General features: G+C 49.2%; 3 protein-coding genes across 3 annotated transcripts; 1 reads left to right on the top strand and 2 right to left on the bottom strand.

The window, feature by feature from the left end:
• Positions 1–156: 156 nt before the first annotated feature.
• On the top strand, positions 157–5,609 carry LOC119100861 (mitochondrial pyruvate carrier 1). Its single transcript, XM_037224031.1, has 5 exons — positions 157–223; positions 1,585–1,686; positions 2,107–2,207; positions 4,119–4,228; positions 4,905–5,609. Exons 2-5 carry the CDS (start codon positions 1,613–1,615, stop codon positions 5,073–5,075), a joined length of 456 nt encoding a protein of 151 aa, XP_037079926.1. The 5' UTR covers positions 157–223; positions 1,585–1,612; the 3' UTR covers positions 5,076–5,609.
• Positions 5,610–5,924: 315 nt separating this feature from the next.
• On the bottom strand, positions 5,925–9,448 carry LOC119099989 (uncharacterized). Its single transcript, XM_037223109.1, has 7 exons — positions 9,366–9,448; positions 8,634–8,801; positions 8,167–8,382; positions 7,655–7,950; positions 6,680–6,779; positions 6,408–6,601; positions 5,925–5,936 (listed from the first exon to the last, which is right to left on the bottom strand). The coding sequence occupies exons 3-7, from the start codon at positions 8,354–8,356 to the stop codon at positions 5,925–5,927; spliced, it is 792 nt and encodes a 263-aa protein (XP_037079004.1). The 5' UTR covers positions 8,357–8,382; positions 8,634–8,801; positions 9,366–9,448.
• A 2,127-nt stretch (positions 9,449–11,575) lies between these two features.
• Positions 11,576–15,276, bottom strand: LOC119100860 (mediator of RNA polymerase II transcription subunit 21-like). The gene is given in 4 exon segments (XM_037224030.1): positions 11,576–12,238; positions 12,240–12,278; positions 13,309–13,610; positions 15,153–15,276. Coding segments are annotated over 3 exon segments (435 nt in total). The 5' UTR covers positions 13,570–13,610; positions 15,153–15,276; the 3' UTR covers positions 11,576–12,103.
• Between the last annotated feature and the right edge of the window lie 8,570 nt (positions 15,277–23,846).

Raw genomic sequence — 23,846 nt, 5'->3', positions numbered from 1 at the left:
TCTCGACGTCTCTGTCCCCTGATTCGCTGAACAAAATGTTGTAAATGTGTGATTGGTCGAAGGGCGGAACTTCCACCGTTGATTCTTTACTGCGAATGCGTGGGAATCCAGCTACCCATTACAGCGCGTGTGTTACGTTTCCGACATTTCACGCTTTTCACCAAGGCTATCATACAGCTTTTCACGTGTTTTCGCGAGCGGAGTTGGCTGTCGACTTAGTTTGGTTAGTTTGGTTGTTTAAAGGCCTTGGAGCAGGTCATTGTGGATTTTGAATGTGTGACTTTTTGTTGGGAGGTGGCTGATTCGCTTTTTAATTTTATTTTTCATTTGAAAAGCAAGCTATTGCAAGGTTGTTTAGGCAGTATTGAAAAGCTGGTCCTTGCCGGTGGAAATGGCTACGCGCTGAATCGTAATCAAGGCTTGTGATCACAAACCAGCTGCTCTGCCGGGCTGCATCGCAACATTTATTCTACACCCAGTTTTTTATATCTGTCCCTGAACTAATTCGTTGTTTTGTAAATTCAATTGGTGTGCCTGGCTTCCAGGGTAGTTAGTTGCAGACTCAAATATCAAAAGAATGCTGCCATCGCCCAGGCAGCCTTTCCACACATCTGCAATCTGAAAGCAATATTGAATTATTCTCCCAGATCCTGGTGCAGCAAGCTCCAGAATGCTACATGAAATTAGCTCAAGGGCAATTCATATAGGGCAATTCAAGGGCCATTATGGTATAAAACAATAGAAGAACCATGCATGATGCATGCCATTTTATAAGGACACAAAGATAGCTAGTAGAGGTAGTCATGTTTTGACAACCCAAGTACTGTTCTGCATGACAAAAATGTTGGATATCGGCCCCTCATTGGGCTGTTTTTATTTCAACTCACCGCCATAGCTGGTGTTTTGTGTGTATTTTTCTTGCATTGTCTAATGAAGTTTTGTGTTATCATTATGTGCTTTTGTCAGGATTTGCATTTCTGGTTTGCAGATAGAATGCAAACCTGGTCATTTTTATTTGTGATGCCTCAGAGTAATGGTTCTTAAATTGCATGTGACTAAGATTGTTTAGGTTTTCTTAACATATGCATAAGTCTGTTTTCAAATCATTGTCCAACTAAGGCTGAAGAAGAGGTAGTGGTTGATATGAACACTGCTATTCAATAAAAGCAAGCCTGGTGAACTGTTTCTTTTCTACATTTACCACATCCCAGGGAACAACATGCTGAAACAAAATATCTGATGCATGCTTCTGTTTTTTACAATTTTTATATGAGGTCTATATTAGGGCCAGTGCAGATGCAATATAGTCTCAAAGTGGATATGGTGTGCAGTGTTATCTGTTAGATAGCTGTCTGTACATCATGATGATGTGGGGATCTTTTACATTGTTTTATTTCTTGTATTGGCAAGTGATTATATTTATGATATTTCTATAGTTATATTAATGATATTTCTTGCATTGCCAAATTGCCAAATTGCATTACAAGGTAGGCAAACCTTGTCTTGTCATATTGTTCATCATCATGTGTCATGGCATGTGCATGTATTCTGGCCCTACCATGTGCTCATTGTTTTTTCCAACAGGTTTGTTATAATATATATTGCACACATCATGGCTGCTTCAAGAATAGCCAAGAAGATTGCTGATGTCATGAAAAGCAAAGAAACGAGGGACTACTTCATGAGGTGCCTTTGCAGATTGTGATACACATATTTCTATGTTTTACAACATGTCATGCTCTTCTGTATTTGCCTGTGACTTGTGTTGCATTAACTTGTGCTGTTTAACTTGTTACTATACTTAACTTAACTATAACTTGTGTTTTTCAAATGTCGTGAAGTGAGTATCTTGTGTGCATTTTTCAGCATTCTTTTAATTTTAACTTCATTGATTAATGGCCATGTTGGACTGCATCACATTTAACTGCATCAACATTCAGAGAGAATCCTGTATTTCTCGCTGAATCTCCACCCATGCCTTATGTCTTAAAGTCCTTCTTTGCAGACTTGAGTGCATCATGTTATGATACAGTACACATACCAGGTATTGAACCCAGTATTTTTGTTGTTAAATAACTGCTCTTAACAGTGTTTCTAATCCAACAGCACCCACTTCTGGGGTCCTGTGGCAAACTGGGGCATTCCACTAGCAGCATTAGCAGATATCAAGAAAGACCCAGAAATCATTTCAGGAAAAATGACTGTTGGTGAGTATTTGTTTGCATGTGCTGTCATCATTTGAAGTTTCTAGGCTTGTTCTGAGCTTTTTTGACTTCCATAGACATTTTTTATCAAGCTCGAAAATGTGTGTGTTATGTGAGCTAAGCATATAAAACATTTTTGAGCTAAAAGTTTTCAAATCTATGACATGCTGTCTTTATTTATTGGTGTCTTTTCCCTTGCAGTTTGTTTTTTATACTGGAATGGTACTGCAGCATCTAGGCCTTAGGAGGGGCTGTGTGGGAGTTTGTGTATGGTTGAAGTGTATTTATTTCTACAACATTTTTTGTCCACCCTGACCAAAGAAACCATTTTCTTGGAGAGACAGGAAACCAACATGTGCAGCAAGTATGCTTGTGCCCTTTTGTCACTGCAACAATTGTGCAAGTACACACACACACACACACACACCTTTGCCATTTGATTGCAAGTGCTGTGAGCATGTCTTCTAGAACATGGTAGCTTGATTGGAAAGGCATTGGAATGGATGGGGGTGGGGGGGGGGGGGGCGTTTGGAGATTATTCTCGGCGAAGATGGAATACCATGTTCTAAGCCCTCTCAACTGACTGTGATATAATTTTTGACCATATGCTGCTTTGCAGAGAAAATTGACTTTTGAGCATTTAGCATCTCTGGATAAAGTGAAAACACCTCCACTGCGGCCCCAGTCTGAGTTTTGCTCTAGGCACCTTATGATTGAAGTTTTACAGGGGCTTTTCCTTATTTGTATGGAGTTTTGATCCGAGATAGCTGTTTGTGGATCATTCCTGTCACATCACAGTTATTTCCTTTGTAAGACGTCACATCCTCTCATTGCTGAACTAGATGTCCGCGAACTTGCACAGACTATTTCGTATTGCCTTATTTGAAGTCACCCAGAGATGCATGATGCCACAGGAAGATCACGCGCATGCCACATTATCGGTGGTCATATTGTTTTCTAGGTAAAAAATATGTCCATTGACCTATACAGTAGTTGGCTTTTAATCAGCATAATGCTTTAATTCAGTCTCGGTCACCAACCATGTTTTGTGCTACACAATGCTGCCATTTAAACAGTTGTACTAGTCGTGATGGACACGAGGCTGAAAATCAAAGAACTTACGAATGGCGCCGTAACCGAGAGTGCATGTGTATGTAAAAACCCGTCATCGCCGAAAAATGTACGGGAATAATAGGAGAAAGGATAAAAACACGCACACCTAATGATCATGTTTATACCACACCAATAGATTAAGCTGCCTTGCAGCGAGCTGGAGTACTACAAGTAAAGCAGCCCGTCCGTTGCATTGACAGTTGTGACACGGTCAGTGTGGTAGCAACTCTGACGCCATAAAAACATAACACGACTTTTTCGAATGCTGCATATTGGGGATCATACTTAATAAATGATGAAATATCTTGGGTGGTCTGTTGTCTTTAGGAGAGGAAGAGAGAGGGATGTATGTATATATATATATATATATATATATATATATATATATATATAAATTAGCGTGTGCATTATATATATATATATATATATATATATATATATATATATTAGCGTGTGCGTGGCCATGTTGGACTGCATCACATTTAACTGCATTTAATGTCCATCATATAATATACATATGATAATGTCCATCATGATAATGTCCATCATATAATATACATATGATATTATATGATGCATATTGCGTTTTCGCCCCACACGCGGGATATGTTTTCATATGTAAAAAGGACAATTTGCCCTCGAAGTGTCTGTTTAGTCCCGCTACTCATAGTCACGCTTGAAACGACTGTCTTCAATTTCGATGTGTTTTTACTTTGTTTGGGCGAGATGTACTGATGGGTACTCATTGTGACCACTTTGATGTATTTTCGTGTCGTGGTGAAATGCTCCGTGTGTTTCCAGCTCTGACGTGCTACAGTGCGGTGTTCATGAGATTCGCCTGGATGGTGCAACCCAGGAACCTGCTGCTGTTCGCTTGTCATTTTACGAACGAGTGCGCCCAGATCACCCAGGTACATACCAATGGGCACTTATCAAGCCGTTCTTCACGTGTGCTGGTGTCGGGTGTCACTTCTTACCTTGATGAGTTGTTAATCTGACGTCATATCACTTGCCCTTCTTGCTAGATTACGTCCTATTTTATAGTGTGTCTGTGTCAGCTGCACATTGTCCCATTGCATAAGAGTCACTTTGTCCGATAACACTTGCAGGGTGTACTGTGGTCCCTGTGTTATGCCCGAGTCCGCGTGCAGAAATTGTAGCACAAACTACATAACATAATTAAAACGATCATTCATTCGTGTTCACGTGGTATTTCTTCGATGTTTCATTGTTATATTGATATACCTTTTCCTCACAGTCCTGTCACAACTTTCAGTACGTTTTCCTGGCCACCTGTATTCCGTCGAGCCTGGCGCGTTCATGTCTAACGAGACCTGAGCTGCGCAGTCTGCCAGATGCTGTCCCGTACCCCGTTCCAGCAAAGCTAACCTACCTCATATCCAGTTACCGCTCTTCTCGTTGTCTTGTAGCGTCCATTTTCAGCTCCCCTTATGCTGGGCACGTTATTAGATACCTTCTTGTTTGAATGTACAAGTTGCTAAGATTTCACGTGGTGCAAGATGTTCACCGCATGGCTCGGGAAGCTCATGTCTAATGATTTTATCGATGCTCTTGAACCGTCCTCAGCTGGGTCGCTTCATCAACTACGAGTACCTGGGAGGCCGGGAGAAGAAGCTGGCAGCGGTGGCGGCGGCGGCTTCAGAAGGCCCAGGCTCGGAATCGCCCGCTCCGGCCCCCAAACTAGGCGAACCCCAGTCCGACCCGAAAGATAAGGTGATATTTGTCGGACAGAAATAGTTTCCGAATTTGCCGCGGTGAAGTGATAACGGATGCCTGGCACAGCTGAGCGCTGCTCATCATAGTTCGGTAAGCGGCATTATGGGAATCGTAACCGCAACCGCGCGGCGTGAAACGTGCTTGTTCCTTGGTTGGAAGCGCAATGCCATCGTCGCGCGTTGTTTTGTAGTTGGTGGAGGATGTCGTACGTGCAGTACAAGGTTGAAAGAGCTCTGCCTGGATCTGCTGTGGGTTAGTATGTTAGCGCGCTGGGGGGGAAAAGCGGGGTGACTTGGTCAGCTCTGCGTGTTTACTCAGGAGCGCTGATCCGAGGTTTCCATACTTGCCACAGCCGGCGCGTTGCGCACGCAGTGTGTATCACGCAGGGACAGTTAATGCTGTATGCTAGCTGAAATGTAAATTTGTTACGTTTTATGTTTGGAATCCATTACAGTCGCGACCAGATGCTACCTGATGGAGTGTTGACGTGAGGTACACGTAAACGTGCAATGGTTCCGTAACGACCTGTAATACAGGGGTGGTTCAGACGATGTATTCGTGTATGTGTGGTTCTCGCTTTGGAAATGATAAAGGAGTTCCAGAAACTTAGTAGCTCGTGTTGCGTGTATGCAGATCATGAGCGGAAGAGGACAGCGGCCTGGTTGTGCATTGAATGCGCCGGCAACAGCAGCGTGGGTTAAGTAAGGGAAGACTGACTCGCACAAGGCCGGGATTTTGGTCGTCGCACGTGACCGCCGCCAGCCTTGGGTCGGGTGTCGGGCGGCGCGCACCGCTGCCGCTCTGGGGCATCCATCGACACGCCGGCGCGGCGCGCATGGGCGAACAGGCTGGAGCAGAGTCTTCCACAGTCTATACGGTGGTCTCGTGTGCGGGCGAGCCGGCCTTTAGGGATACGTCCTTATATGAGTTGGTCTTGTCAGATATGTGCTTGGATGAGCTAGGCTTTCCAGAAACGTTGTTCGACGAATTAGCTTTTTCGGTCACATTTTTGGATGAGCTCGCTTTTTCAGTCACATTTTTGGATGAGCTTGCTTTTTCAGTCACATTTTTGGTTGAGCTCGCTTTTTCAGTCACATTTTTGGATGAGCTAGCTTTTTCAGTCACATTTTTGGATGAGCTAGCTTTTCCAGTCAAGTTTTTGGACGACCTGACGTCAACATTGACATTTTTGGACGAGCTAGCCTTTGCAGTGCCATTCTTTAACGAACTGACTTTTGCGATCACTTTTTTGAAAGACACTGGCTTTTCAACCACACTTTTCGACGAGGTGGCGTTTGCAGTAACGCTTCCGGACGAGCCACCGCTCGTGGCGGCGCTGCCGGACGAGCTGACTGTGGCCGCGCTGTCCGAGGCGACCTCGACCAGCGCGGCGTCGCTGTCCGGTCGCGAGCCGACTGCCTCGGCCGAGTCGACGGGCGTGACGGTGAGCGCCGAGCGCCGGCGCAGGTGGTCCAGCCAGTCGGCCTTCGAAAGCTCCCACTCGTCCGAGATATGCGCCGACGAGACAGACGGACTCTCGTTGATCACTTTGGGCCCGGCCAGGTCGAAGACGGGCGGCCGGTCGGCGTACAGCGTCAGCTGCGGCGTGCTGACGGGCCACGTGCGCGGCTTCGGCTCCGGTTGGTGCACGCGCCACCAGTGGCGGCGCGCTGCGAACCGCTCGAACGGCCGCAGCGTCTGGCGGGCTCGGTCGGCCGTCGCCGCCTGCCGAGGAGGCCGACGTCACGAACGGTGGCGGGCGGACCTGGGCTCCCCCGCCGCGGGGTGGGATGTCACGACATGAGTGCTCCGGGGAAAACCACCGACAGGAGTATCACGGCATTAGTTATACGCGACATTTCTTCTGCTGCTAAAGCGTATGCAGACTACTCAGATGCAGCATTACTTCTGCTGCGAAGAATTATACACGTGAGTGCTGCACGACAAAATTTACCCCATCAAAAAACGTAACCGTCATTGCATCTACTGCGAAAACTTATACAGCACTTCCGTATACGCGTTATTGCTTCTGCAAAACGCATGCACCACACGAATGCTACACAATAAAAACATAGATCAGTCATTACTTCCACAGTAAGGACTTGACCACAAGTATTTAGTGTCGCACTTTTGTCGCGCACAAGTTTTTGCGACAGAAGTACTGACTGTAGAAGTGTTTGCAGTAAGAGCAGTGACGAGTATACGTTTCTACAGCATGAGTTTTGTCGCGTAGCACTAACGTCGTGCCAAAGTATTGGAAGTAGAGGTAACATCGCAGCACTCCTATCGGTAGAAATACTTGCTGTAGCACTAATGTGGAACCGCGGGCTGGTGGCAAAGACGGACGGTGCGAGCAGTGTCGGTGGTCTTGCAGCGCCGGACAGTCCGGCACTTGCCACGGGAATGAACCCCGACCAGGTCTCAGCCGGCCAGCCTCCGTCTCAGTCTCCTCCACCCACCTGCAGCGGCGTCTCAAACGGCAGCAGCTCGTCTCGGCTGAGTCTAGAGTCCTCGGAGCCGGAGTCGGATTCGGCCGTGCCGCCGTCGCTGGCGGCCGGCTCGCGGCCGGGCCTGCCGGCGCGCTCCGCCAGCGCGCGCGCCCGCTCTTCGTCCTCGTCGGGCCATAGCTGTGCCAGCGTCTCGTCGCGCAGCTGATCGAGGAGCGCGCGCTGCCCGTCGCTCGGCCGTGACGTCGCCAGCAGGTCGATGATGCTCTCCAAGTGGAGACGGAGCGGCAGGCAGCTGCCGTCGCTGGCGTCAGAGGCGGTCGCGCTGATCGCAGGCTCCGGCTCCGGCTCCGACCCCGGCTCCGGCTCCCGCTCCGGCTCCACCTCAGGCTCCGGCTCGGGCCGCCGCAGTGGCACCAGCTCTCTCTGTAGCACCGCGTTGTCCCCGTCTGCCGGCGGCGTGAGCACGCTGAGGCGGCGCCTGGAGTAGCGCAGCGCAGCCGTCGGCGGCGGTCCGCGTCACAGTGAAATTAACCACGCGTCGGAGCCGGCGCTCCTGCCGGTCCCCGCACACCGCTCCGCCGGGAGCGACACATCGAGCGGGGCCCCCGGGTGCCCTGGGCCGCCGCCGTCGGGGATGGATCGGACCGCAGCCGCCGACTCACCGATCCAGTCGAGCTGGTCGCGGAGCCCGTCTCCCTGCACGCTGGTCAGCACGCTCTCCAAGCAGAGCGTCTCCTGCGCCGACAGGTCGCTGTGGTCGCTCAGCGAGATGGTCTGCAGCGCCCAGTGAGCCGCCGACTGCTTGGCTTGCTCCAGGTGATGCGAGTGGTGACCGGTCAGGAAGCCTTGCATGTAGCGGAAGTTGCCGTCCAGCTGGGCTAGACCCACGGGCGGCGTGGGTTAATCATGTGCGAGGATAACGTGGGACGCGCGCGGGCGTCCTGGCGGACGCAGCGGCTTGTGCCGCCGTCACATCCAGGTGGTGTATCCGCAACGTCAAGGGTGGTGGCATCCGTGAAAAAAGTTGATAAGTGGAAAACCACCCGGTTTTTACAGCCCACTCAGGGAGCTTCATGTGCGGAATGGCAAAACATTTGTGTTTGTCATCAGCGGGCCATTTGTCAGTCACCTTCGAATGCATCGTGGAGTTCATCCACATGGCGAATTTCGGATTTCAGAACTTTAATCTGCTCCCGTTTCTCAAGGTTTTGAACGACTGGATAATTCTTATAGAACTTGACTTGTTCTTCCGTGTCGGTCGCTTCAATCGCCACGCCTCGCAGCTCCTCCGATAGCTCTAGAGCAAGATGTTTGGTCACTGTTGGCGGCGCCAGTCATCATGCATAGAACTTTGAACGTACCCACCCGTAACATATAGTAAATGCGGAAGTTCAACGCCATGAGCAAGCTTCATGGCAGACAGGACGACTGCAAGCTCTGCTGCGGACGTTTTGGTCCAATGCAGTGATTTGGTCGCGTTTGAGCATACACGTACGACTGTGCTTCATTGATTGCGCCTAGCTACGGTCGGCTCTCAGTTAGCCGGCACTTGCTGATTGGTGGCCGATGCCAACCGCTGTTGAGCACGTCGTCGCAGGCTCGGCACACCACATGACACGTTAGCACGGTCCCGAATGTGCATGACACGTGTGTAGTGACACTGGCTGCTCGTGATGTGCAGTAATCGGTGTTTATCAGCGCCGAAAACTGCTCAATACAGAGTGTTTTCCACTCCATCCGGTCTCGAACTCCTGCCGCTGCGCATGTAAACCGCGCACCACTAACAGTCCACCGTCAGGCAGTCTGTCAGTCGGACGCCGTGTGTGGCTCTACAGCCGCGCCCAGTCCGCCAGCCACTCACCGGCCTCGTTACGGCCGTAGGTGCGCTGCTCGTCCTGCAGCAGCCGCTCGGTGTCGCTGAGCTCGCGGTCTCGCGCCGCCAGATCGTCCTCGCACGCCTTCTTCTCGATGCCCTCCTGACGGCGCAGGTAGCCGATGGTGGCGTCCAGCTCCACCCGGAGCGTGTCCACCTGCAGCCGTGCGGCCCAGGTCAAACACACAGCAGCGAGGTCACGTCAGGCTACGTCAGTGACATGGTCGGCCTGACCCCAGCGGCTGGCCTCGCCACGCTGGTGATACTTTTGTGTGTTGCGGTGAGGCGCGTTGTTGGGCAAAGCATGACAGTGCGACGAGATGTCGGGCAGGTGATCAGTAATTACCTAGGTACCTGGGTCTGTCGCTCTTGGTTGTCTGCCAGCCACTCGTCGCGGTTTTCGGTCAGGCGTCCCCTCTTGCGCAGGCCACAGTCCAGTCTGCGAATCAAGGCACTGGGCCGGTGCGTGGGCTGAGCATGCTGCTGCCCGCCGCCGCTCCGATGGCTGGCGAGGCCACTGCAGTGACAACTGCAGTGACACCGAGGAGTGACGTGGCAAAGACAAATGGCATGGTTTTTTGGGCTGAAGAGTCTGCGCGCCTAGCGGGTTTAACACTTATTGGGTTTAAATATGTCAATCGGAAGTTTAGTGACGCTGTATGAGTGATAGGCATGTTCTTTTTTTAAAAAAAAACGACTGACTTAAAGGAGAGCTTCGCACGCCGTGAAAGCCTTCTTGGAGTGACAGCGAAAATTTTAATACATTAACGTGTGATATAGGGGATATGCAGCAAACCGGGACTCGAATCAGGTCCTCAATATGATAGCCCAGTTGCATTACTCACAGGTACTCAAGAACAATGATCTTTGGGTCTTTCTTGGGCTGTTTGTTTTTCTTTTTGCCTTTCTTCTTTCCTTTGCCCTTCTTCTTTAACATCGTGAACCGTTATAGGCCAAAAATCACGTTGGTTTAGAGCCAACTGTGAACGTAACGTCAGACGAGCGGCACTGTCACAAACGCGCATAAATCATGTTGAAGTGGCTACATTTATCTTTCTCCTGTGTACACGTCAGTCACGTAAGAATATGAGCATTGGGGCCGGTTATTATGGATCGCAATCTTCCCGTGCTCTTCATATTGATTTCGTTGTTAGCGTCATATTATTTTGCGCATTGTTTTGCATTTGCTTGAAGTCTTCAATTCGTTAAGTTTTTTATCAGGCCAATGGTATGAATCAGTTGACACGTGCCTTACGTATTCGAGGAGTCCGTAGCCTCCGAAATGACGTCGTTGGTGCTAACGAATAGCTGTTGCCTTGGACACTTCTTAGGTGTCGTTGATGACCGATCCAAAATTGATGAATGGCATCGCCGCCTGCCCAGCGAAGCTAAATACATTATAGCGCGCATTCACAGCGTCTGAGAGCTTGCTACCGCCATAATAGTACGATTTACTACAGGCAAGCGCACCACCGCCGACTGGATGGACGCAGCACTATCATATGGATTCTACCGACGAACATTTTCGCCACCACTCAACGGGTCATTAGATTACTACATGCAGCGATCGCTGGGCGGCATTCCAAACAGCACGGAACTAATTCCACGAAGCTAAAGGGATCTGGACTTGCCCTCTATGCGTCGGTGGACCAAATGTGGCCTGTAACTATGGGCATCCGAGTAAATAACCGAAACGCATTTAGTGGTTTCTTTTTGCCGACCACATTTAGTCGATAGGTGTTCAGGTATACGTGTCTATTTCCCGCTATGTAAAAAAGGCGAAATGTAGAGTCAAACGGCCTTTTTTATCGACATGCCCTTGCCGACAGCACCCTTCCCCGCCGCCGTCACTGGAATGAAAAGGCAGCATCTCGTGCGCATCTTCTGGTAAACCACTCCATTACTGTTGTCCGCAGTAAATGATACACGTTAAAATCAGAGCATTTAAGTTTTTCAAGACACCGTGTATGCCCCAAGACAGGACAATTTTTCAGACTATCTTCTAAACCCCACCTCGTTCCACTTTTGTTCAAACGCATGCGATGACGTTTTATTCAGTCGACATCAGTGAGCAACGCTGTAAACACTTCAAGCGACTAGCATCGCTCACAAAGATGACAACATAGTCATGAGAAGTGCAAAATTGACGTCACTTAACGACCACCTGTATAGCGCATGTCGATGGCGCTGAAACGAGCCTTTGAGACACACGTGTGTATTACACATCGCAGACCACAACACAGCACATCTCCATATGTGTTGGCTGGGTACAAAGCACATACCAAAGGCGTACATGAGCGGCAGCGCAGGGATGGCGATGACAGCTGATGACCAATCAGACCGACATGCTAGCGGTCTGGCTGGCCGACGCCGTTCCACGACCATCGTTCATTCCTCGGAAGCATTTTCCACCCGTCCACGCCACGTTACTGGGCATGCGCCGTCGTCGGCCGCCGAGTTCGGCCAAGTCCGCTTTCCGCGGCCCGCCAGCGGCTGAGCATCCTTGCCACCGCCCGCCGCCAGCTCCCAGCAGTCCGTACTACGCTGACGAACGGCAGGTCCGCCGGCGCAGTCCGCGCCTCCACCTCGTCTGCGCGCCGGGAGATCTGGGCGGCAGCCGGGCGCGCCCTGACTGCGTCCGGTGCGCCCGGCGCCGCCAGCCCCGGAGCGGCCGAGCGCCGCCGCTCAGCGCTGAGTCCGGCGCAGAGCGCGCCGTCGGGCGTTCGTCAACCGTCCGGTCGGTGCCCGGACAGCAGCAGCTGGGTCTCCAGTTGGCTCTGCGCGATGTCGTGCAGCGCTGCCTGGATCTTCTGCAGCAGCAGCTGGCCGCGCGCCACCACCTCCTGCAGCCGCTGGCCGGCCCGCCTCGTTCTCGCGCTCCAGCAGCTCGAGGGCCGACAGCTGCAACTGGCACGGCACCGTCACCGACCGCCCGAACCAGAACACGGAGAACAAAATGCCACCGCACAATGCAAGATATCATTCATGTGAATGCGGATTACACGGAGCCAGGAGATCGCCAACATGCCAACCATTGCCACACAGCGACACCAATCACCAGCACCGATGAAAACTTCATGGCTATATGTGCACATGCGCATTAATTCAGCCCGGAGCTTGGGCGGTGGGTCGCAACGTTCGATCTTTTCTCAGCCCAAGTCGCCAAAAAATACTAAACGGTTCCTGTCAACCTGTTCCCGTAGGCGAGTTCTAAGCCCCCTGCAGCTCGGTGGAGGCGTCACCCTTCACCCTACCTCAGTGGACGAGCCCTACCCTCCCTACGGCTCGACGAGCCCGTCCCGCCTCACCTGCAGCTCGGTGGAGGTGTCCTTCCCCACCCTACCTCAGTGGACGGGCCCTATACTCCCTACGGCTCGACGAGCCCGTCCCTCCTCACCTGCAGCTCGGTGGAGGCGTCACCCTTCACCCTACCTCAGTGGACGAGCCCTACCCTCCCTACGGCTCGACGAACCCGTCCCGCCTCACCTGCAGCTCGGTGGAGGCGTCCCTCTCCACCCTACCTCAGTGGACGAGCCCTGCCCTCCCTACGGCCCGACGAGCCCGTCCCTCCTCACCTGCAGCTCGGTGGAGGCGTCATCATTCACCCTACCTCAGTGGACGAGCCCTACCCTCCCTACGGCCCGACGAGCCCGTCCCGCCTCACCTGCAGCTCGCTGGAGGTGTCCTTCTCCACCCTACCTCAGTGGACGAGCCCTACCCTCCCTACGGCTCGACGAGCCCATCCCGCCTCACCCGCTGCTCGGCAGAGGTGTCCTTCTCCACCCTACCTCAGTGGACGAGCCCTACCCTCCCTACGGCTCGACGAGCCCATCCCGCCTCACCTGCAACTCGGTGGAGGTGTCCTTCTCCACCCTACCTCAGTGGACGAGCCCTACCCTCCCTGCGGCTCGGCGAGCCCGTCCCGCCTCACCTGCAGCTCGGTGGACGAGTCTTCGCTGGGCAGCGAGTCGATCAGCGTGTCAATGTCCTTGACTTTGCGGCCGATGAGCGTGGCGAACAGCTGGGCGTAGTCCTCGGCCGGCTGTCCCTGCTGCGGCGTGCGGCCGCCGCCGCGGTCGAAGCCCGGGAAGTGGCCGGGCACTGCCTGCTGCTGCAGGATGCCCACGCTGTTGCAGAAGAGCTCGGCCAGCTCGTTGACGGCGTCCTGAAGCTGCGTCAGCCGGTCGGCCATCTTCCTGCAGGTTGGCGGCGCGGCCGGCCACCGGCGCCAACCTGGCCAGAGGCGACGTCAATGGTAGGGGCATCCCAGCATAGCGGCACTGGTCTCAGAGCAGGGGATGGGGTGGTGCTGATAATAGCGTTCTTCCTTGAATACTGACACTGACACAGTTAACTGATAGCTGCAGAAGCCTAAGCTTTGCTTTGTGACTGATTGCATTAATAACTGCCACCAAATGTACCCTTTTCAGTCACCTCTGGTTAAAGAAGGTGTTATACCTATAAGGGCATTATACTCCAATGCCAAAAACAAACACTGGCCATTCAAAATGGTCATATTGTAATGTGGCCATTCACAATGGCATCATGTGATGTGGCAGGCCACTGATTGTCAGGCCCAGATTTAGTGTTATGAGTCAGCTTGTCATCATTTTATTGGTAACACAGATCCAAGTAGTCCCCTTCACCTGTTGAAAACACTTTAAGATGAAAAACCACCATATATATGAAAGCATAAATGGCAGCCATATAACATGAACTGCTTTTCATGTTTTGTTACTAATGCTTGTTACTGGTAGTGGCAATGTAGCATTGTTTGTGTTTTTCCTACCATAAAATGAGGTGGCATGCTAACCTTAATATGAAACAGGCACATCTAATACCCTGCATGGCATATAACAATACCACACATGTTCAATCTACATGTTTTTCATGCATCTACTCAAATTGTATAACCGCCCACTTTAATTCACACACATAGTTGATGATAATATTCCTGAGAGGCAGAACTATTTCATAGAAGGATTGAGATGGGGTATTAGCATTACAGACAGGATAATTATTCAGACTACAACAGTCATCTTGTGCATTAGTATGTGAACATACTAAAAAATCAGACAATACTGATTGTCAGGACAACTATTTGATCTTTACAGGATGGCTGTCTCCAGAACTGCTCCTTTAAATACACCCTCACAATATCATAAGCTCATGGAGCTTCAACCTTGGCAAAGATACATTTGAGGCAAACATATCACTGTTTGCAAAGCAGCACATTCTGGAAAAGCCTTGCAGTAAAATACAAAGCAAAAAAGTGGTAACACAGATAGATTAGACAGTAGTAGCAGCCTTATTCTGCACAGAGTAACCAGGAGAATGGAGAGATAGATCTACTGATATTTCAGCTACACACATTTATCCAAATGAATACCGGTAGTCAGAGTCAGGTCCAGATTGCTCAAACTGTGCTGCTGGTTATTCCGCTAGGAATTAACCTTCAAATTACAGGTGTTAACAATGACTACTTTTCAATTATTTCATACAGATGCGAATCTTTTTGGTTGAGAATATATCTTAATAAGATTTTTCTGCTGAAAACAAATAAGTCAAACACAAGGATCCTAAGGCCTCATTTTCCCAATTCCATCAAAGTCTGAACGAGTGCACCACCCGTACTTCGGTGGAGCCAGCAATATCGTTATCCAAGTGTTAATGGAATCGTCACGTTTGCATGTCATTCGCAACACAACACTACTAGCAGCAAGGAACGGGCCATCCAACATTAGGTATTTCAGTGTTTTCCACCCCTGGTCTTACCAGATACTGTGCAGAGATATCAAAAACACGTTGGTAATGACACCCTACCGGCACCGTTCGCATTCACACATCCGACACCGGCACCCAGCGACCCCTCCCAGCGACCCACGGGCGCCAAGGTAAACCGCCGAACCATATTTCCAGTCGCTACAGTCAGCTGGAAAGACAATGAAGCGTTGAGGTTAATGTGCTGCCAGGATAAAACGACTTGAAGCAACCGGACTGATATGACACTACTACTAATAAGCGTGCAATGGTGGATCTCAATGGACCTAAAAAATGATAAAAGTAATAATGCAGCTTATTTGCACCACCCGGTTGGCGCATATCTTGACACATACAGGTACACAATACTACTACAACATCACAATATACTGTAACTGTATCACAATACACACGCAAAGAGCAAGACAGCAGGTACCACGGTCTCAATTAACACTTAGTACTTTCTTGGCAGGTCAGGGGACCTTATCCGGGGTCATGACCCAGTTGGTGCATTTGGTGGCGATCACAGACCAACCAGCCCGGGTGGGCGATAAAGATGTTCCAAACATCCGACCTGCTGACTGCCAGGAGGTCCAATGTAGAAGGATCGTATTCATGTCGGATATGCACATGTGTCCTGGTAATGATGCCACTAAATCCTACTTCGCTTGCATGCACTGCCTAAGCAATGCTGTTCTCACTGGACATAAGTCTTTGTCTGAACATCAGCTGCCCACTAGCTTCGAGCATGGGACATGGAAGAAGCTCAAGCTCTTTACACAGGTCATGGCTCCTTGTACAGCGTGACGCCCTTAGCAGCTTCTTTATACATGAGTGGTAGGCCTACAAAGCTCTTGAAACGCTTGCTCTCCTTCCACAGTGTTCCACAGTTCACAACCACACATGTTAGTACAATATGCCTTGAACAAAAATGTAGCGGACTAACACAAAGCCTTCGGCACCTTCGTGTCGTTGTCATAAAACCACCCTGAAAATAGGCGGCGGTACAAGGGACCGGAGATCGGCGAGTAAGCACTGGCAATTGGTAATTGGCGATTTATTCACTTAGTCTCATATTCTCGGGTATCCCGCAGCAAACTATTTCACAATGCAAAATGGCAAGGCTGCCGCCATTTTTAAGCACTCATTCGACAACAAACAACCACCAGCAACATCACTACTACCGTACTTACCTAAGTTTAGGTCAGTGCGTTGAGGCTTTCCCGCGCTCTCAAAAACTTTCACAACATGAAGCTCTCTATTCCTTGTAGGTTTTTCGTCATTGCTACGGGCGAGGCTGCAGACAGAAGATTCCTAATATCCACTGACCGGAAATTGTGCTGCTTCAGTTGACTGGTCCTACCTGGCTGAGCCGTCGCACTTTTTACCGGCTAATATTTACTTCATTGTTATTGCGTTGCTTGCACCCATCGTAACGGGGCAAAATCTCCAGGAATAGGTGGTTCATTTCATTAATATTGTGCTGCAGCAGCACAAATCTGCAACACTGCGATACATTTGCTACTCTGTCTTTCTATTCAATTAACATGGGAAACAAGGCATTTTAAAATCAGGAAAAAGATGAGGAACGTATGTCAGGTCCAGATCGCAGTGACCAGACATCCCAGCGACATGAGACGTACTCTGACGCTAGAGAAAGCGTGCACTTGTGTTTACAAATTGTGGGTTGATGTGTGCCGGCTGCCTAGCGTTATCGTGTGCAAACCAAGGTGCAACAGTTTCGAGGCGTTTTCCAGGATCGACATCAGACCTCAGCAGTCAGAGCCAATGAAGACGCCAATGACACATGAGGCCAGCGGCACGGTGATGGGTGAGAAGCCGTGCGTTTAATAACAGGCGTTCTCATAAATGAGCACTGCTTTGCAAATTCCACATGGGCCATGCGCTGCACTACCGCAAGGCACGAGGCGCGGGAACCGTGGGTGAGGGGGAACTGAACGGCCCAACTCTCTGAAAAGTTAGCAATGGCTCTATGGGCAATGACAGGGAAGAAATCGTCAAACAACTATCATCCCCTTGTCCTCCCAACGTGGTGAGATTTTCGTTGCCCAGTGCTGGCGGCAATTTCATTATCGCAGTTAAGGAAGTTTTCCGCAGCACGGCGCATATTTTCACCTGGACTGTTGGTCATATAACGTATCAGTGTAGAAACGTGTGCTTTTACAGTGACAAAAGCTTCACAGGACGATGAAGTCATGAATATTTAACCCACAGTTTGCTTATAGGAAAATGTTCACAGGGTAAACGTGACTATTACGGTGGCGACGAAATCAGGCAAGCGACACGATGCTTAACACGCGCTCGGGTGGGGGCCAAATTGACACCCCGAAGGTTTTTCCAGAATGGTTTCCGAACAGCACGGCGCAGCCGCGCCAAATTTTGTGTAGTTGCAGACAATTGAACAGCGGGTCGCTTGGCATGAAAAATTAGGTTTACCTTGTAAGGTCATTGACCTATGGCAGGTCAAAGTCAGGCCATGGTTTCAACGAAGGTAATTTCTAGGAAATCCTTCAATCTGATCTAACAACGGAGTGTTAGACGAATCCATACATCTCTGAGATGCTTTCTTAGGCAACACAACAGTTGAATGAGCCAATTAAATTGACCTAAGGTCGGGTATAAAGGTCACACAAAGGTCAAAACCAACCCGTTTTGTTACTCTACGACTTGCTGTATGGGATGTTTTCTGGTGCTCATTTCGAATTGATTGATAACAGGAACTGCATTATACATCTGCCATGGACTTTTTAGAGGTCAGAATAGGTCACTGACCTAAAATGACCTAGGTCAACATTTTGTTTTAGGAACATACTGCATAGCATCATCTTTGTCGCTTAGTCAAATGCAATACTCAAAGCAATCTTGCATGATTTTGGTCAACTTGAGCTTCAAAATGTCAAAAAAGGTTACTGGCCTTGAATGAGCATGTGACCCTTTGCTTAGAAACGGTTATCTATGTTATGGGTGCACTTCGAAGACCAGCCTGGAACTTGACCTTGTTTAACCTTTTTTGACCCAAAGAACATGACTTAGGAACTTGAAACTGGGACCTAAGTGAGTTCACGTACAGGTCAACGCACCCTATGAATTTGGTGTCGCTAGCTCTCTTAGTGCCCGAGTTCTCAGGGGGTCAAATTGACCCCCACCCGAGAGAAGGGTGTCTAGCCGGCCACCCGGGCGCGTATTGAGGACCACGCAGCTCAGATACTCCTCCCAAGTCTTCGCCAACACCAAGGTGCGTGCGTCCCCAAGCGCAGCCAACTATTCTCTGATGTGATGTGTTTAGACTGACAAAAGCGGCTGGGGCATAAGCTGGATCCACTCGATCCGGGCGAAGGCGAAGGCGATGGATGTGGCACACTGCTGCTGTGCTGATCCTCCTCTGTGTCCCCATTGGGAGAGGCAAGTTTTCAGCTCCTGTCGTGCACTGAATTTGCATTGAGCTGTGACTGAGCTGGCTAAATCCTTAAAGGGAATGTGCTATCAGTGGAAGTCCGTGTTAAAAATATGTTCGCGTGTTGGGGATATTTGTACCTCTTAAAGACTTTCCATCGCACCGTAAACATAAAACAACGCACTTTTCGCGAAATTTTTCATCCCATTTCTTTAGCACACGGCAAAATCTTCGTCCCTGGGGCCAGATCTTAGATTTCCACAGAAATCCTGTGAATGTGGACCACATTGCCACAAAATCGTTATAATTATAATTAAATCGTACCCAGTGTAAGCCTTTTGGCTCTGAGGGCATATTTCCCTTGGTAACATCCTTGTCTACGTCCCGGAATATTTCACATCAGACAGTACTTTTAGCTTTATTTCTTGTCGAACAATCAGTAAAAAGTAAAAAGATGTTGGCTTCATCAAAGCGATTATGGGTAGTTAATAACGGTGTTAAAGATGCATCATTGCGGTACTGCATTACGGTATTACCGTATTACATTGCGGTTTTACGGCATTGCATACGGTATATACACCACAGTATTAATGCGTTATAAGACAAACGTGTAGCCAAAATAGAAAAAAAACATATCTTTCTCCTTCTCGTTATTCGACGAGCAATAAGGGTGAAAGCACTAGCTTAGGTACGCATGGAATGTTCCTCGCAAATGTATTTTCTAATTTACGCCCCAGAATATCTTTGAATATCTGCTGCATATTGCTGACAATTTAAAACGGCATTGTAGTTCCGGTCGTTGTTTTAAGATAGGTAAAGTGCATTGATTTAAGGGCATTATTCCCCACTGTTTTTCTTCATAAAACTAAAAAGATAAGCTACTTCAGTTATGTCAGCAACTGCTTGCATTTATAACTTTAAAGAAGTTGGGAAATCGGCAAAAAGTCGGGAAATCGAAAGACATAAAGCTGATAAGGAATGCTTTCAATAGACAATGATCCAGAGAGCTACAGGCTCAGTCACTAACGGGTAATGTTCTAGGGCTGGCTCGTACCTGTCCACTCAGCCAATGCTGAAAAAATCGGCGAAAGCCATTTCGCTACAAGTTATAAGACCACAGCATGCTTAAAGATTAAACCAAACCAGCAAATGTACATGTCTACGCAGATCGGGCTATTCTTCAATGTTCACCAAGTCCCTCCATACGTAAACAAATTATGTTTTTTATAATTGTCTACTATGGCCTGAGTCCGACCTCGGCTAGGGCATTAACCTGCTTGGAGCTTTAAATTATTCCCCTCCCCCTGGGTGCAAATGGATACATAAAAGGGTACTACAGATTTGCGTCACCCCACTCAACCTTTTTTTGCTAAACCCCGGAAACAATAAGGGGACGGATTTCTGCAGCCCCTGCCGAGCCTGGCTCAAACTCAGTTGTCTTTCAAGCTGTTACTCCAGTACAGTAATGCGTCAGGAAAATATAATGTGTGCAAAGTACTTAAATACAAACTATTTCAAGGCTGGCAATGAACAGACAAGATGCACAAATATACAGGGGCACGTCTTTTTGCGTTCTTAAGCTACTGCAGAAACACGACGGTGGAAGTGGTGATGATATGTGATAGGCACCGACGAGAGCGCACGAAATTAGTACCTGCACCTGGGGAACAGAGGATTTTGTATCGTAGTACGTACCATGTAGTTTAGCATCAGTTACACCTTTCGACTAAAAATGCCACATCCATGGGATGCAAGCGCAACATACTCCAATCACCTCCTAATCCGGCTTTGAACTAAAGGCACGGAACATAAAGCCGTTGAATGTACTCGGCCAATATGCGAGAAAAGCCCCAAGCCGTTTTTTGGTTCTAGTAGTATCGTGCTAGTATTTATAGCAATGAAATCCTGCTGATGTGAAGGGTCTTAGTTGTGATAAATGTTGAGGAGTGAAAAATTAGGGATCAGCAAATATGAACGAAGAATACATTTTCTCCTGCAGAAAGATTTTAAGAAAGGGGGCCTCCTATCCGACGACAGAGAGAGGACGCTTTCCCGGCATGCGACGACGACGATACGGCATACGATAGTACGACATCGTAATGCTTGGAGTAAGTTGATGGGATCTGAGATGTGACTTACCGCCTTGAGCGTATCTACTTGGCACTTGGCACTGGTATTTGGGGCAATGGTGAGTGCTGTGGTGCATGCTGCGATGGGCCAGCCCCCGCCTTCTGCGCTGTTCATTTTCCATCATATTTGTTACCGAACATGCAAATGAAACAACAAAAATTGCATCACCCACAGGTGCTACGACCTCGGGTCTCAAAAAGGTTCTAGTCTTTTCCACTAAGCGGTGACCTCTGAACGTACCAAATGAATATGAGGCCCAGGCATAGATTTCTCACAACTAAGATGGCCTTCCATCAGGCACCAATTCCAACAACAGCATGATTTGTCAAACATTACCAACGCAAAATATATCAAGGCGAGAGAGCCAACGCCGCAGATGATTGTATTCACATCCCGCATAAAATAGCTGCAGGTAGCCCGACAAGAGCCTTCCACGACCGATCGAACGGCTCGTGCTGATCAAGCAAAGACCTTCGAGGCAGGGCGGGGTATGAATGCCTTGAATTCGTTAATACGTCTGCTATTCAAGTGCGTGCCGACACGGGCGAAGTTGCGCGTATACACACAACGTTGCCCAGGTTCATGACACGCATGGGTTAATTGGGGGCATCACTGCAACGCGTGGACGTCACTCGTCGGCATAGAAAGGGCACGATGGGGTACCGTATCCGCGGTACCGAGCAATAACGAACCAATAGTTTAGATTTACCAGGAAGGGACACAATATCTAATCTTTGTGACGCCACGAACGCTGGATGTTATGTGAGCTTGTTGTTATGAACCTCGGATTTGGCGATATTGATGTTGCGAGCTTGGATGTTGTCCAAGGACATAATACGATTTTTGGATGTTACAAACGCTGCATACTGCGATTTTGGGCGTTCTGACCATCGGAAGTTATGAACTCTGGAGGTTCAATACGTCCTACGACCCAAGCACCACGATCTTTGACCGTCATGCGACCCGAGCACACGATGGCCGCCTGAGGTGGGCACCGCCAGCAACACCATAATTATTTGCACTTTTTACCCTGGCGACGAGGACGAACTGTCCACTTTAAATCACGAAACACCGAACATGTGGCTGCACACGCCAAATTACCTGAAGCATAAGCTGACTCCTAATGCCATCAAACGCTTGTTTGAGCAGCTCAGTCGCACGTGGGCGCCTCCCGTGCGGGCAACATTTGCCCACACCCCGTTAGCACTAAACACACCAAGTGCTTGTCAGTCGAACCAGCATCGGCACGACCTACATCTTGGCGCTTCCCACCTCGCCAGGCTGATGCGGGTCCTTTCCAAACTTCGTTGGAACACTAATACTGAACTGAAGACAACTCACAGATTCAACGACACGCGGATAACACATTCCTCCACATGTGTTCAGCAGGACGTGATTGACGCGAACATTCACCGTCGTTATTACGACGGCAATTAGAACTACTACGTGACCAGCACTAGCACTTTCCGTAGCGGCATTTCAAGCAGCAAAGAAACTACCAAGGGCCAGACATGTGCCTGGTTCCTAATCTTGGTTCCTGGTTCCCACTGGCTCTTTCGACAAAACAAGATGCTGGATCATGGTTCTCACTGGTTCCTTCGACAAAACAAGATGCTGGATCTTGGTTCCCACTGGTTCTCTTGATATAGCAAGACCCTAAATACTGGTTCCCACTGGATCTTTCGACAAAGTAAAACCCTGGATCTTGGTTCCCATTGGTTCTTTTGACAAAACAATACCCTGGATCTTGGTTCTCACTAGTTCTTTCAACTAAACAAGACCCTGGATCCTGGTTCTCGGTGCTTCTTTCGACAAAACAAAACCCTAGATCCTGGTTCCCAATGGATCTTTTGACAAAACATTATGCTGCATCATGGTTCCCATTGGTTCTTGTACAAAACAAAACCCTGGATCTTAGTTCCCACTGCTTCTTTCCACAACACAAGACCTGTATCTTGGTTCCCATTAGTTATTTTGTAAGCACTGGCTTCAGCTCCCAGTTTCCCTTGCTTTTCTGTCAATACCAGCTCCAGGTTCCATGAGCTCTTTGGCAACCAACAGAAATACCAACATGTCATGAATACTAAACACCATGTCTCACAGTTTCACACCAGTATTTTCTTGGGAAATCTTGGGAACCAGGCACAAGTCTGGCAAAGGCGCACATGGACAGCAAAGTTGTACACTCTTCGTGTCCCGGATCATGTCCCAGCCACGAATTCATGTTCCAAGTGCTTTTAGCGTCAGCGTTTAGTTTCCAGTCGCGGTGCTGGTGCGGTAGTACTTGTAGCGCGCTAGCGGCATGGGTCGCAGGCGACGCGCCAGCAGCTGAGCCTGGAGGGCATGATGGCTGCGTCCAGCTGCGCGTGTAAGGCCGGATTGAACACGTCCCTGCGGTGAGGAGTGGCATGGTCACGGCACGGTGATCTGTGGCAGCACCGTGGCGTGGCCACGAGCGAGCTTTTGGGGGACAATGTCCCCCCCCCCTCAGACACCGAACCCAGACCGCGCAAGTCACGCGTGACACAGTAGATATTGGGTAGGTGTTAAGTGTAGTAGAAGCACTACTGTACAGCAGTCAGTGAGACCAGTCTTGGCGCGGACAAAGTTTTGACTCACTTGCATAGAGCTGCGTTAAGGTGAGTCCGAACGAATGAGATCAGCTGCATCTGTTGCCACTACCTTCGAGACAAGTGCCGGTATCCGTGCGTAAATGGTGACAGGGTCAAGTTAGTGCGGTTTGAAGGAAGCAAACATAACAAAATGTGTCGAGTGTAGCATACAGACCGTTTCTTCTTCGGCTTCTCAAATCCAAGAGCAAGAATGGCTAAGTCAAAGTGTTGCACTTCAGATACGGTCGACAAGATCTGCTTCATTCAATGGAATTCATAATCATTGGAGCCTTTCGACATGACTGCGAACATTTCACAATGCCAGTGTTTTAGCGCCCAACGCTCCAGTCGCTGATCCCATGCTCTCACCTCTTGTTGAACACTTGGTTGGAGGCCTTTCGCTTGAATTGCCCATCGTGATTCATTGTGACACAGTTCAGTCTTTCTTCGTCCTCTGGAAGACCGATGAACCTGGAAGAAGGCAGAAAGACCATCATTCCTGTATACAGAACTCGTCCCATGAGGACCTGCACGCGGGATTGATCCGCTGGG

This window comes from Pollicipes pollicipes, unplaced genomic scaffold, assembly GCF_011947565.3.
Source record: "Pollicipes pollicipes isolate AB1234 unplaced genomic scaffold, Ppol_2.1 Scaffold_4881;HRSCAF=5763_pilon_pilon_pilon, whole genome shotgun sequence".
Lineage (NCBI taxonomy): Eukaryota > Metazoa > Arthropoda > Thecostraca > Pollicipedomorpha > Pollicipedidae > Pollicipes > Pollicipes pollicipes.
Note: the sequence above shows the minus strand (reverse complement) of the source record. Positions and strands in the feature narration are given on the sequence as shown.

What these genes read in the sequence shown, in the direction of transcription:
- LOC119100861 (XM_037224031.1), top strand. Translation starts at nt 1,613, where the DNA reads ATGGCTGCTTCAAGAATAGCCAAGAAGATTGCTGATGTCATGAAAAGC. An exon ending in ACGAGGGACTACTTCATGAG is followed by an intron (nt 1,687 to 2,106) that starts GTGCCTTTGCAG and finishes CTAATCCAACAG; the next exon opens with CACCCACTTCTGGGGTCCTG. An exon ending in TTCAGGAAAAATGACTGTTG is followed by an intron (nt 2,208 to 4,118) that starts GTGAGTATTTGT and finishes GTGTGTTTCCAG; the next exon opens with CTCTGACGTGCTACAGTGCG.
- LOC119099989 (XM_037223109.1), bottom strand. Translation starts at nt 8,356, where the DNA reads ATGCAAGGCTTCCTGACCGGTCACCACTCGCATCACCTGGAGCAAGCC. An exon ending in CGACCAGCTCGACTGGATCG is followed by an intron (nt 7,951 to 8,166) that starts GTGAGTCGGCGG and finishes CGCCGCCGGCAG; the next exon opens with ACGGGGACAACGCGGTGCTA. An exon ending in CCAACCGGAGCCGAAGCCGC is followed by an intron (nt 6,602 to 6,679) that starts GCACGTGGCCCG and finishes CCGGGCCCAAAG; the next exon opens with TGATCAACGAGAGTCCGTCT.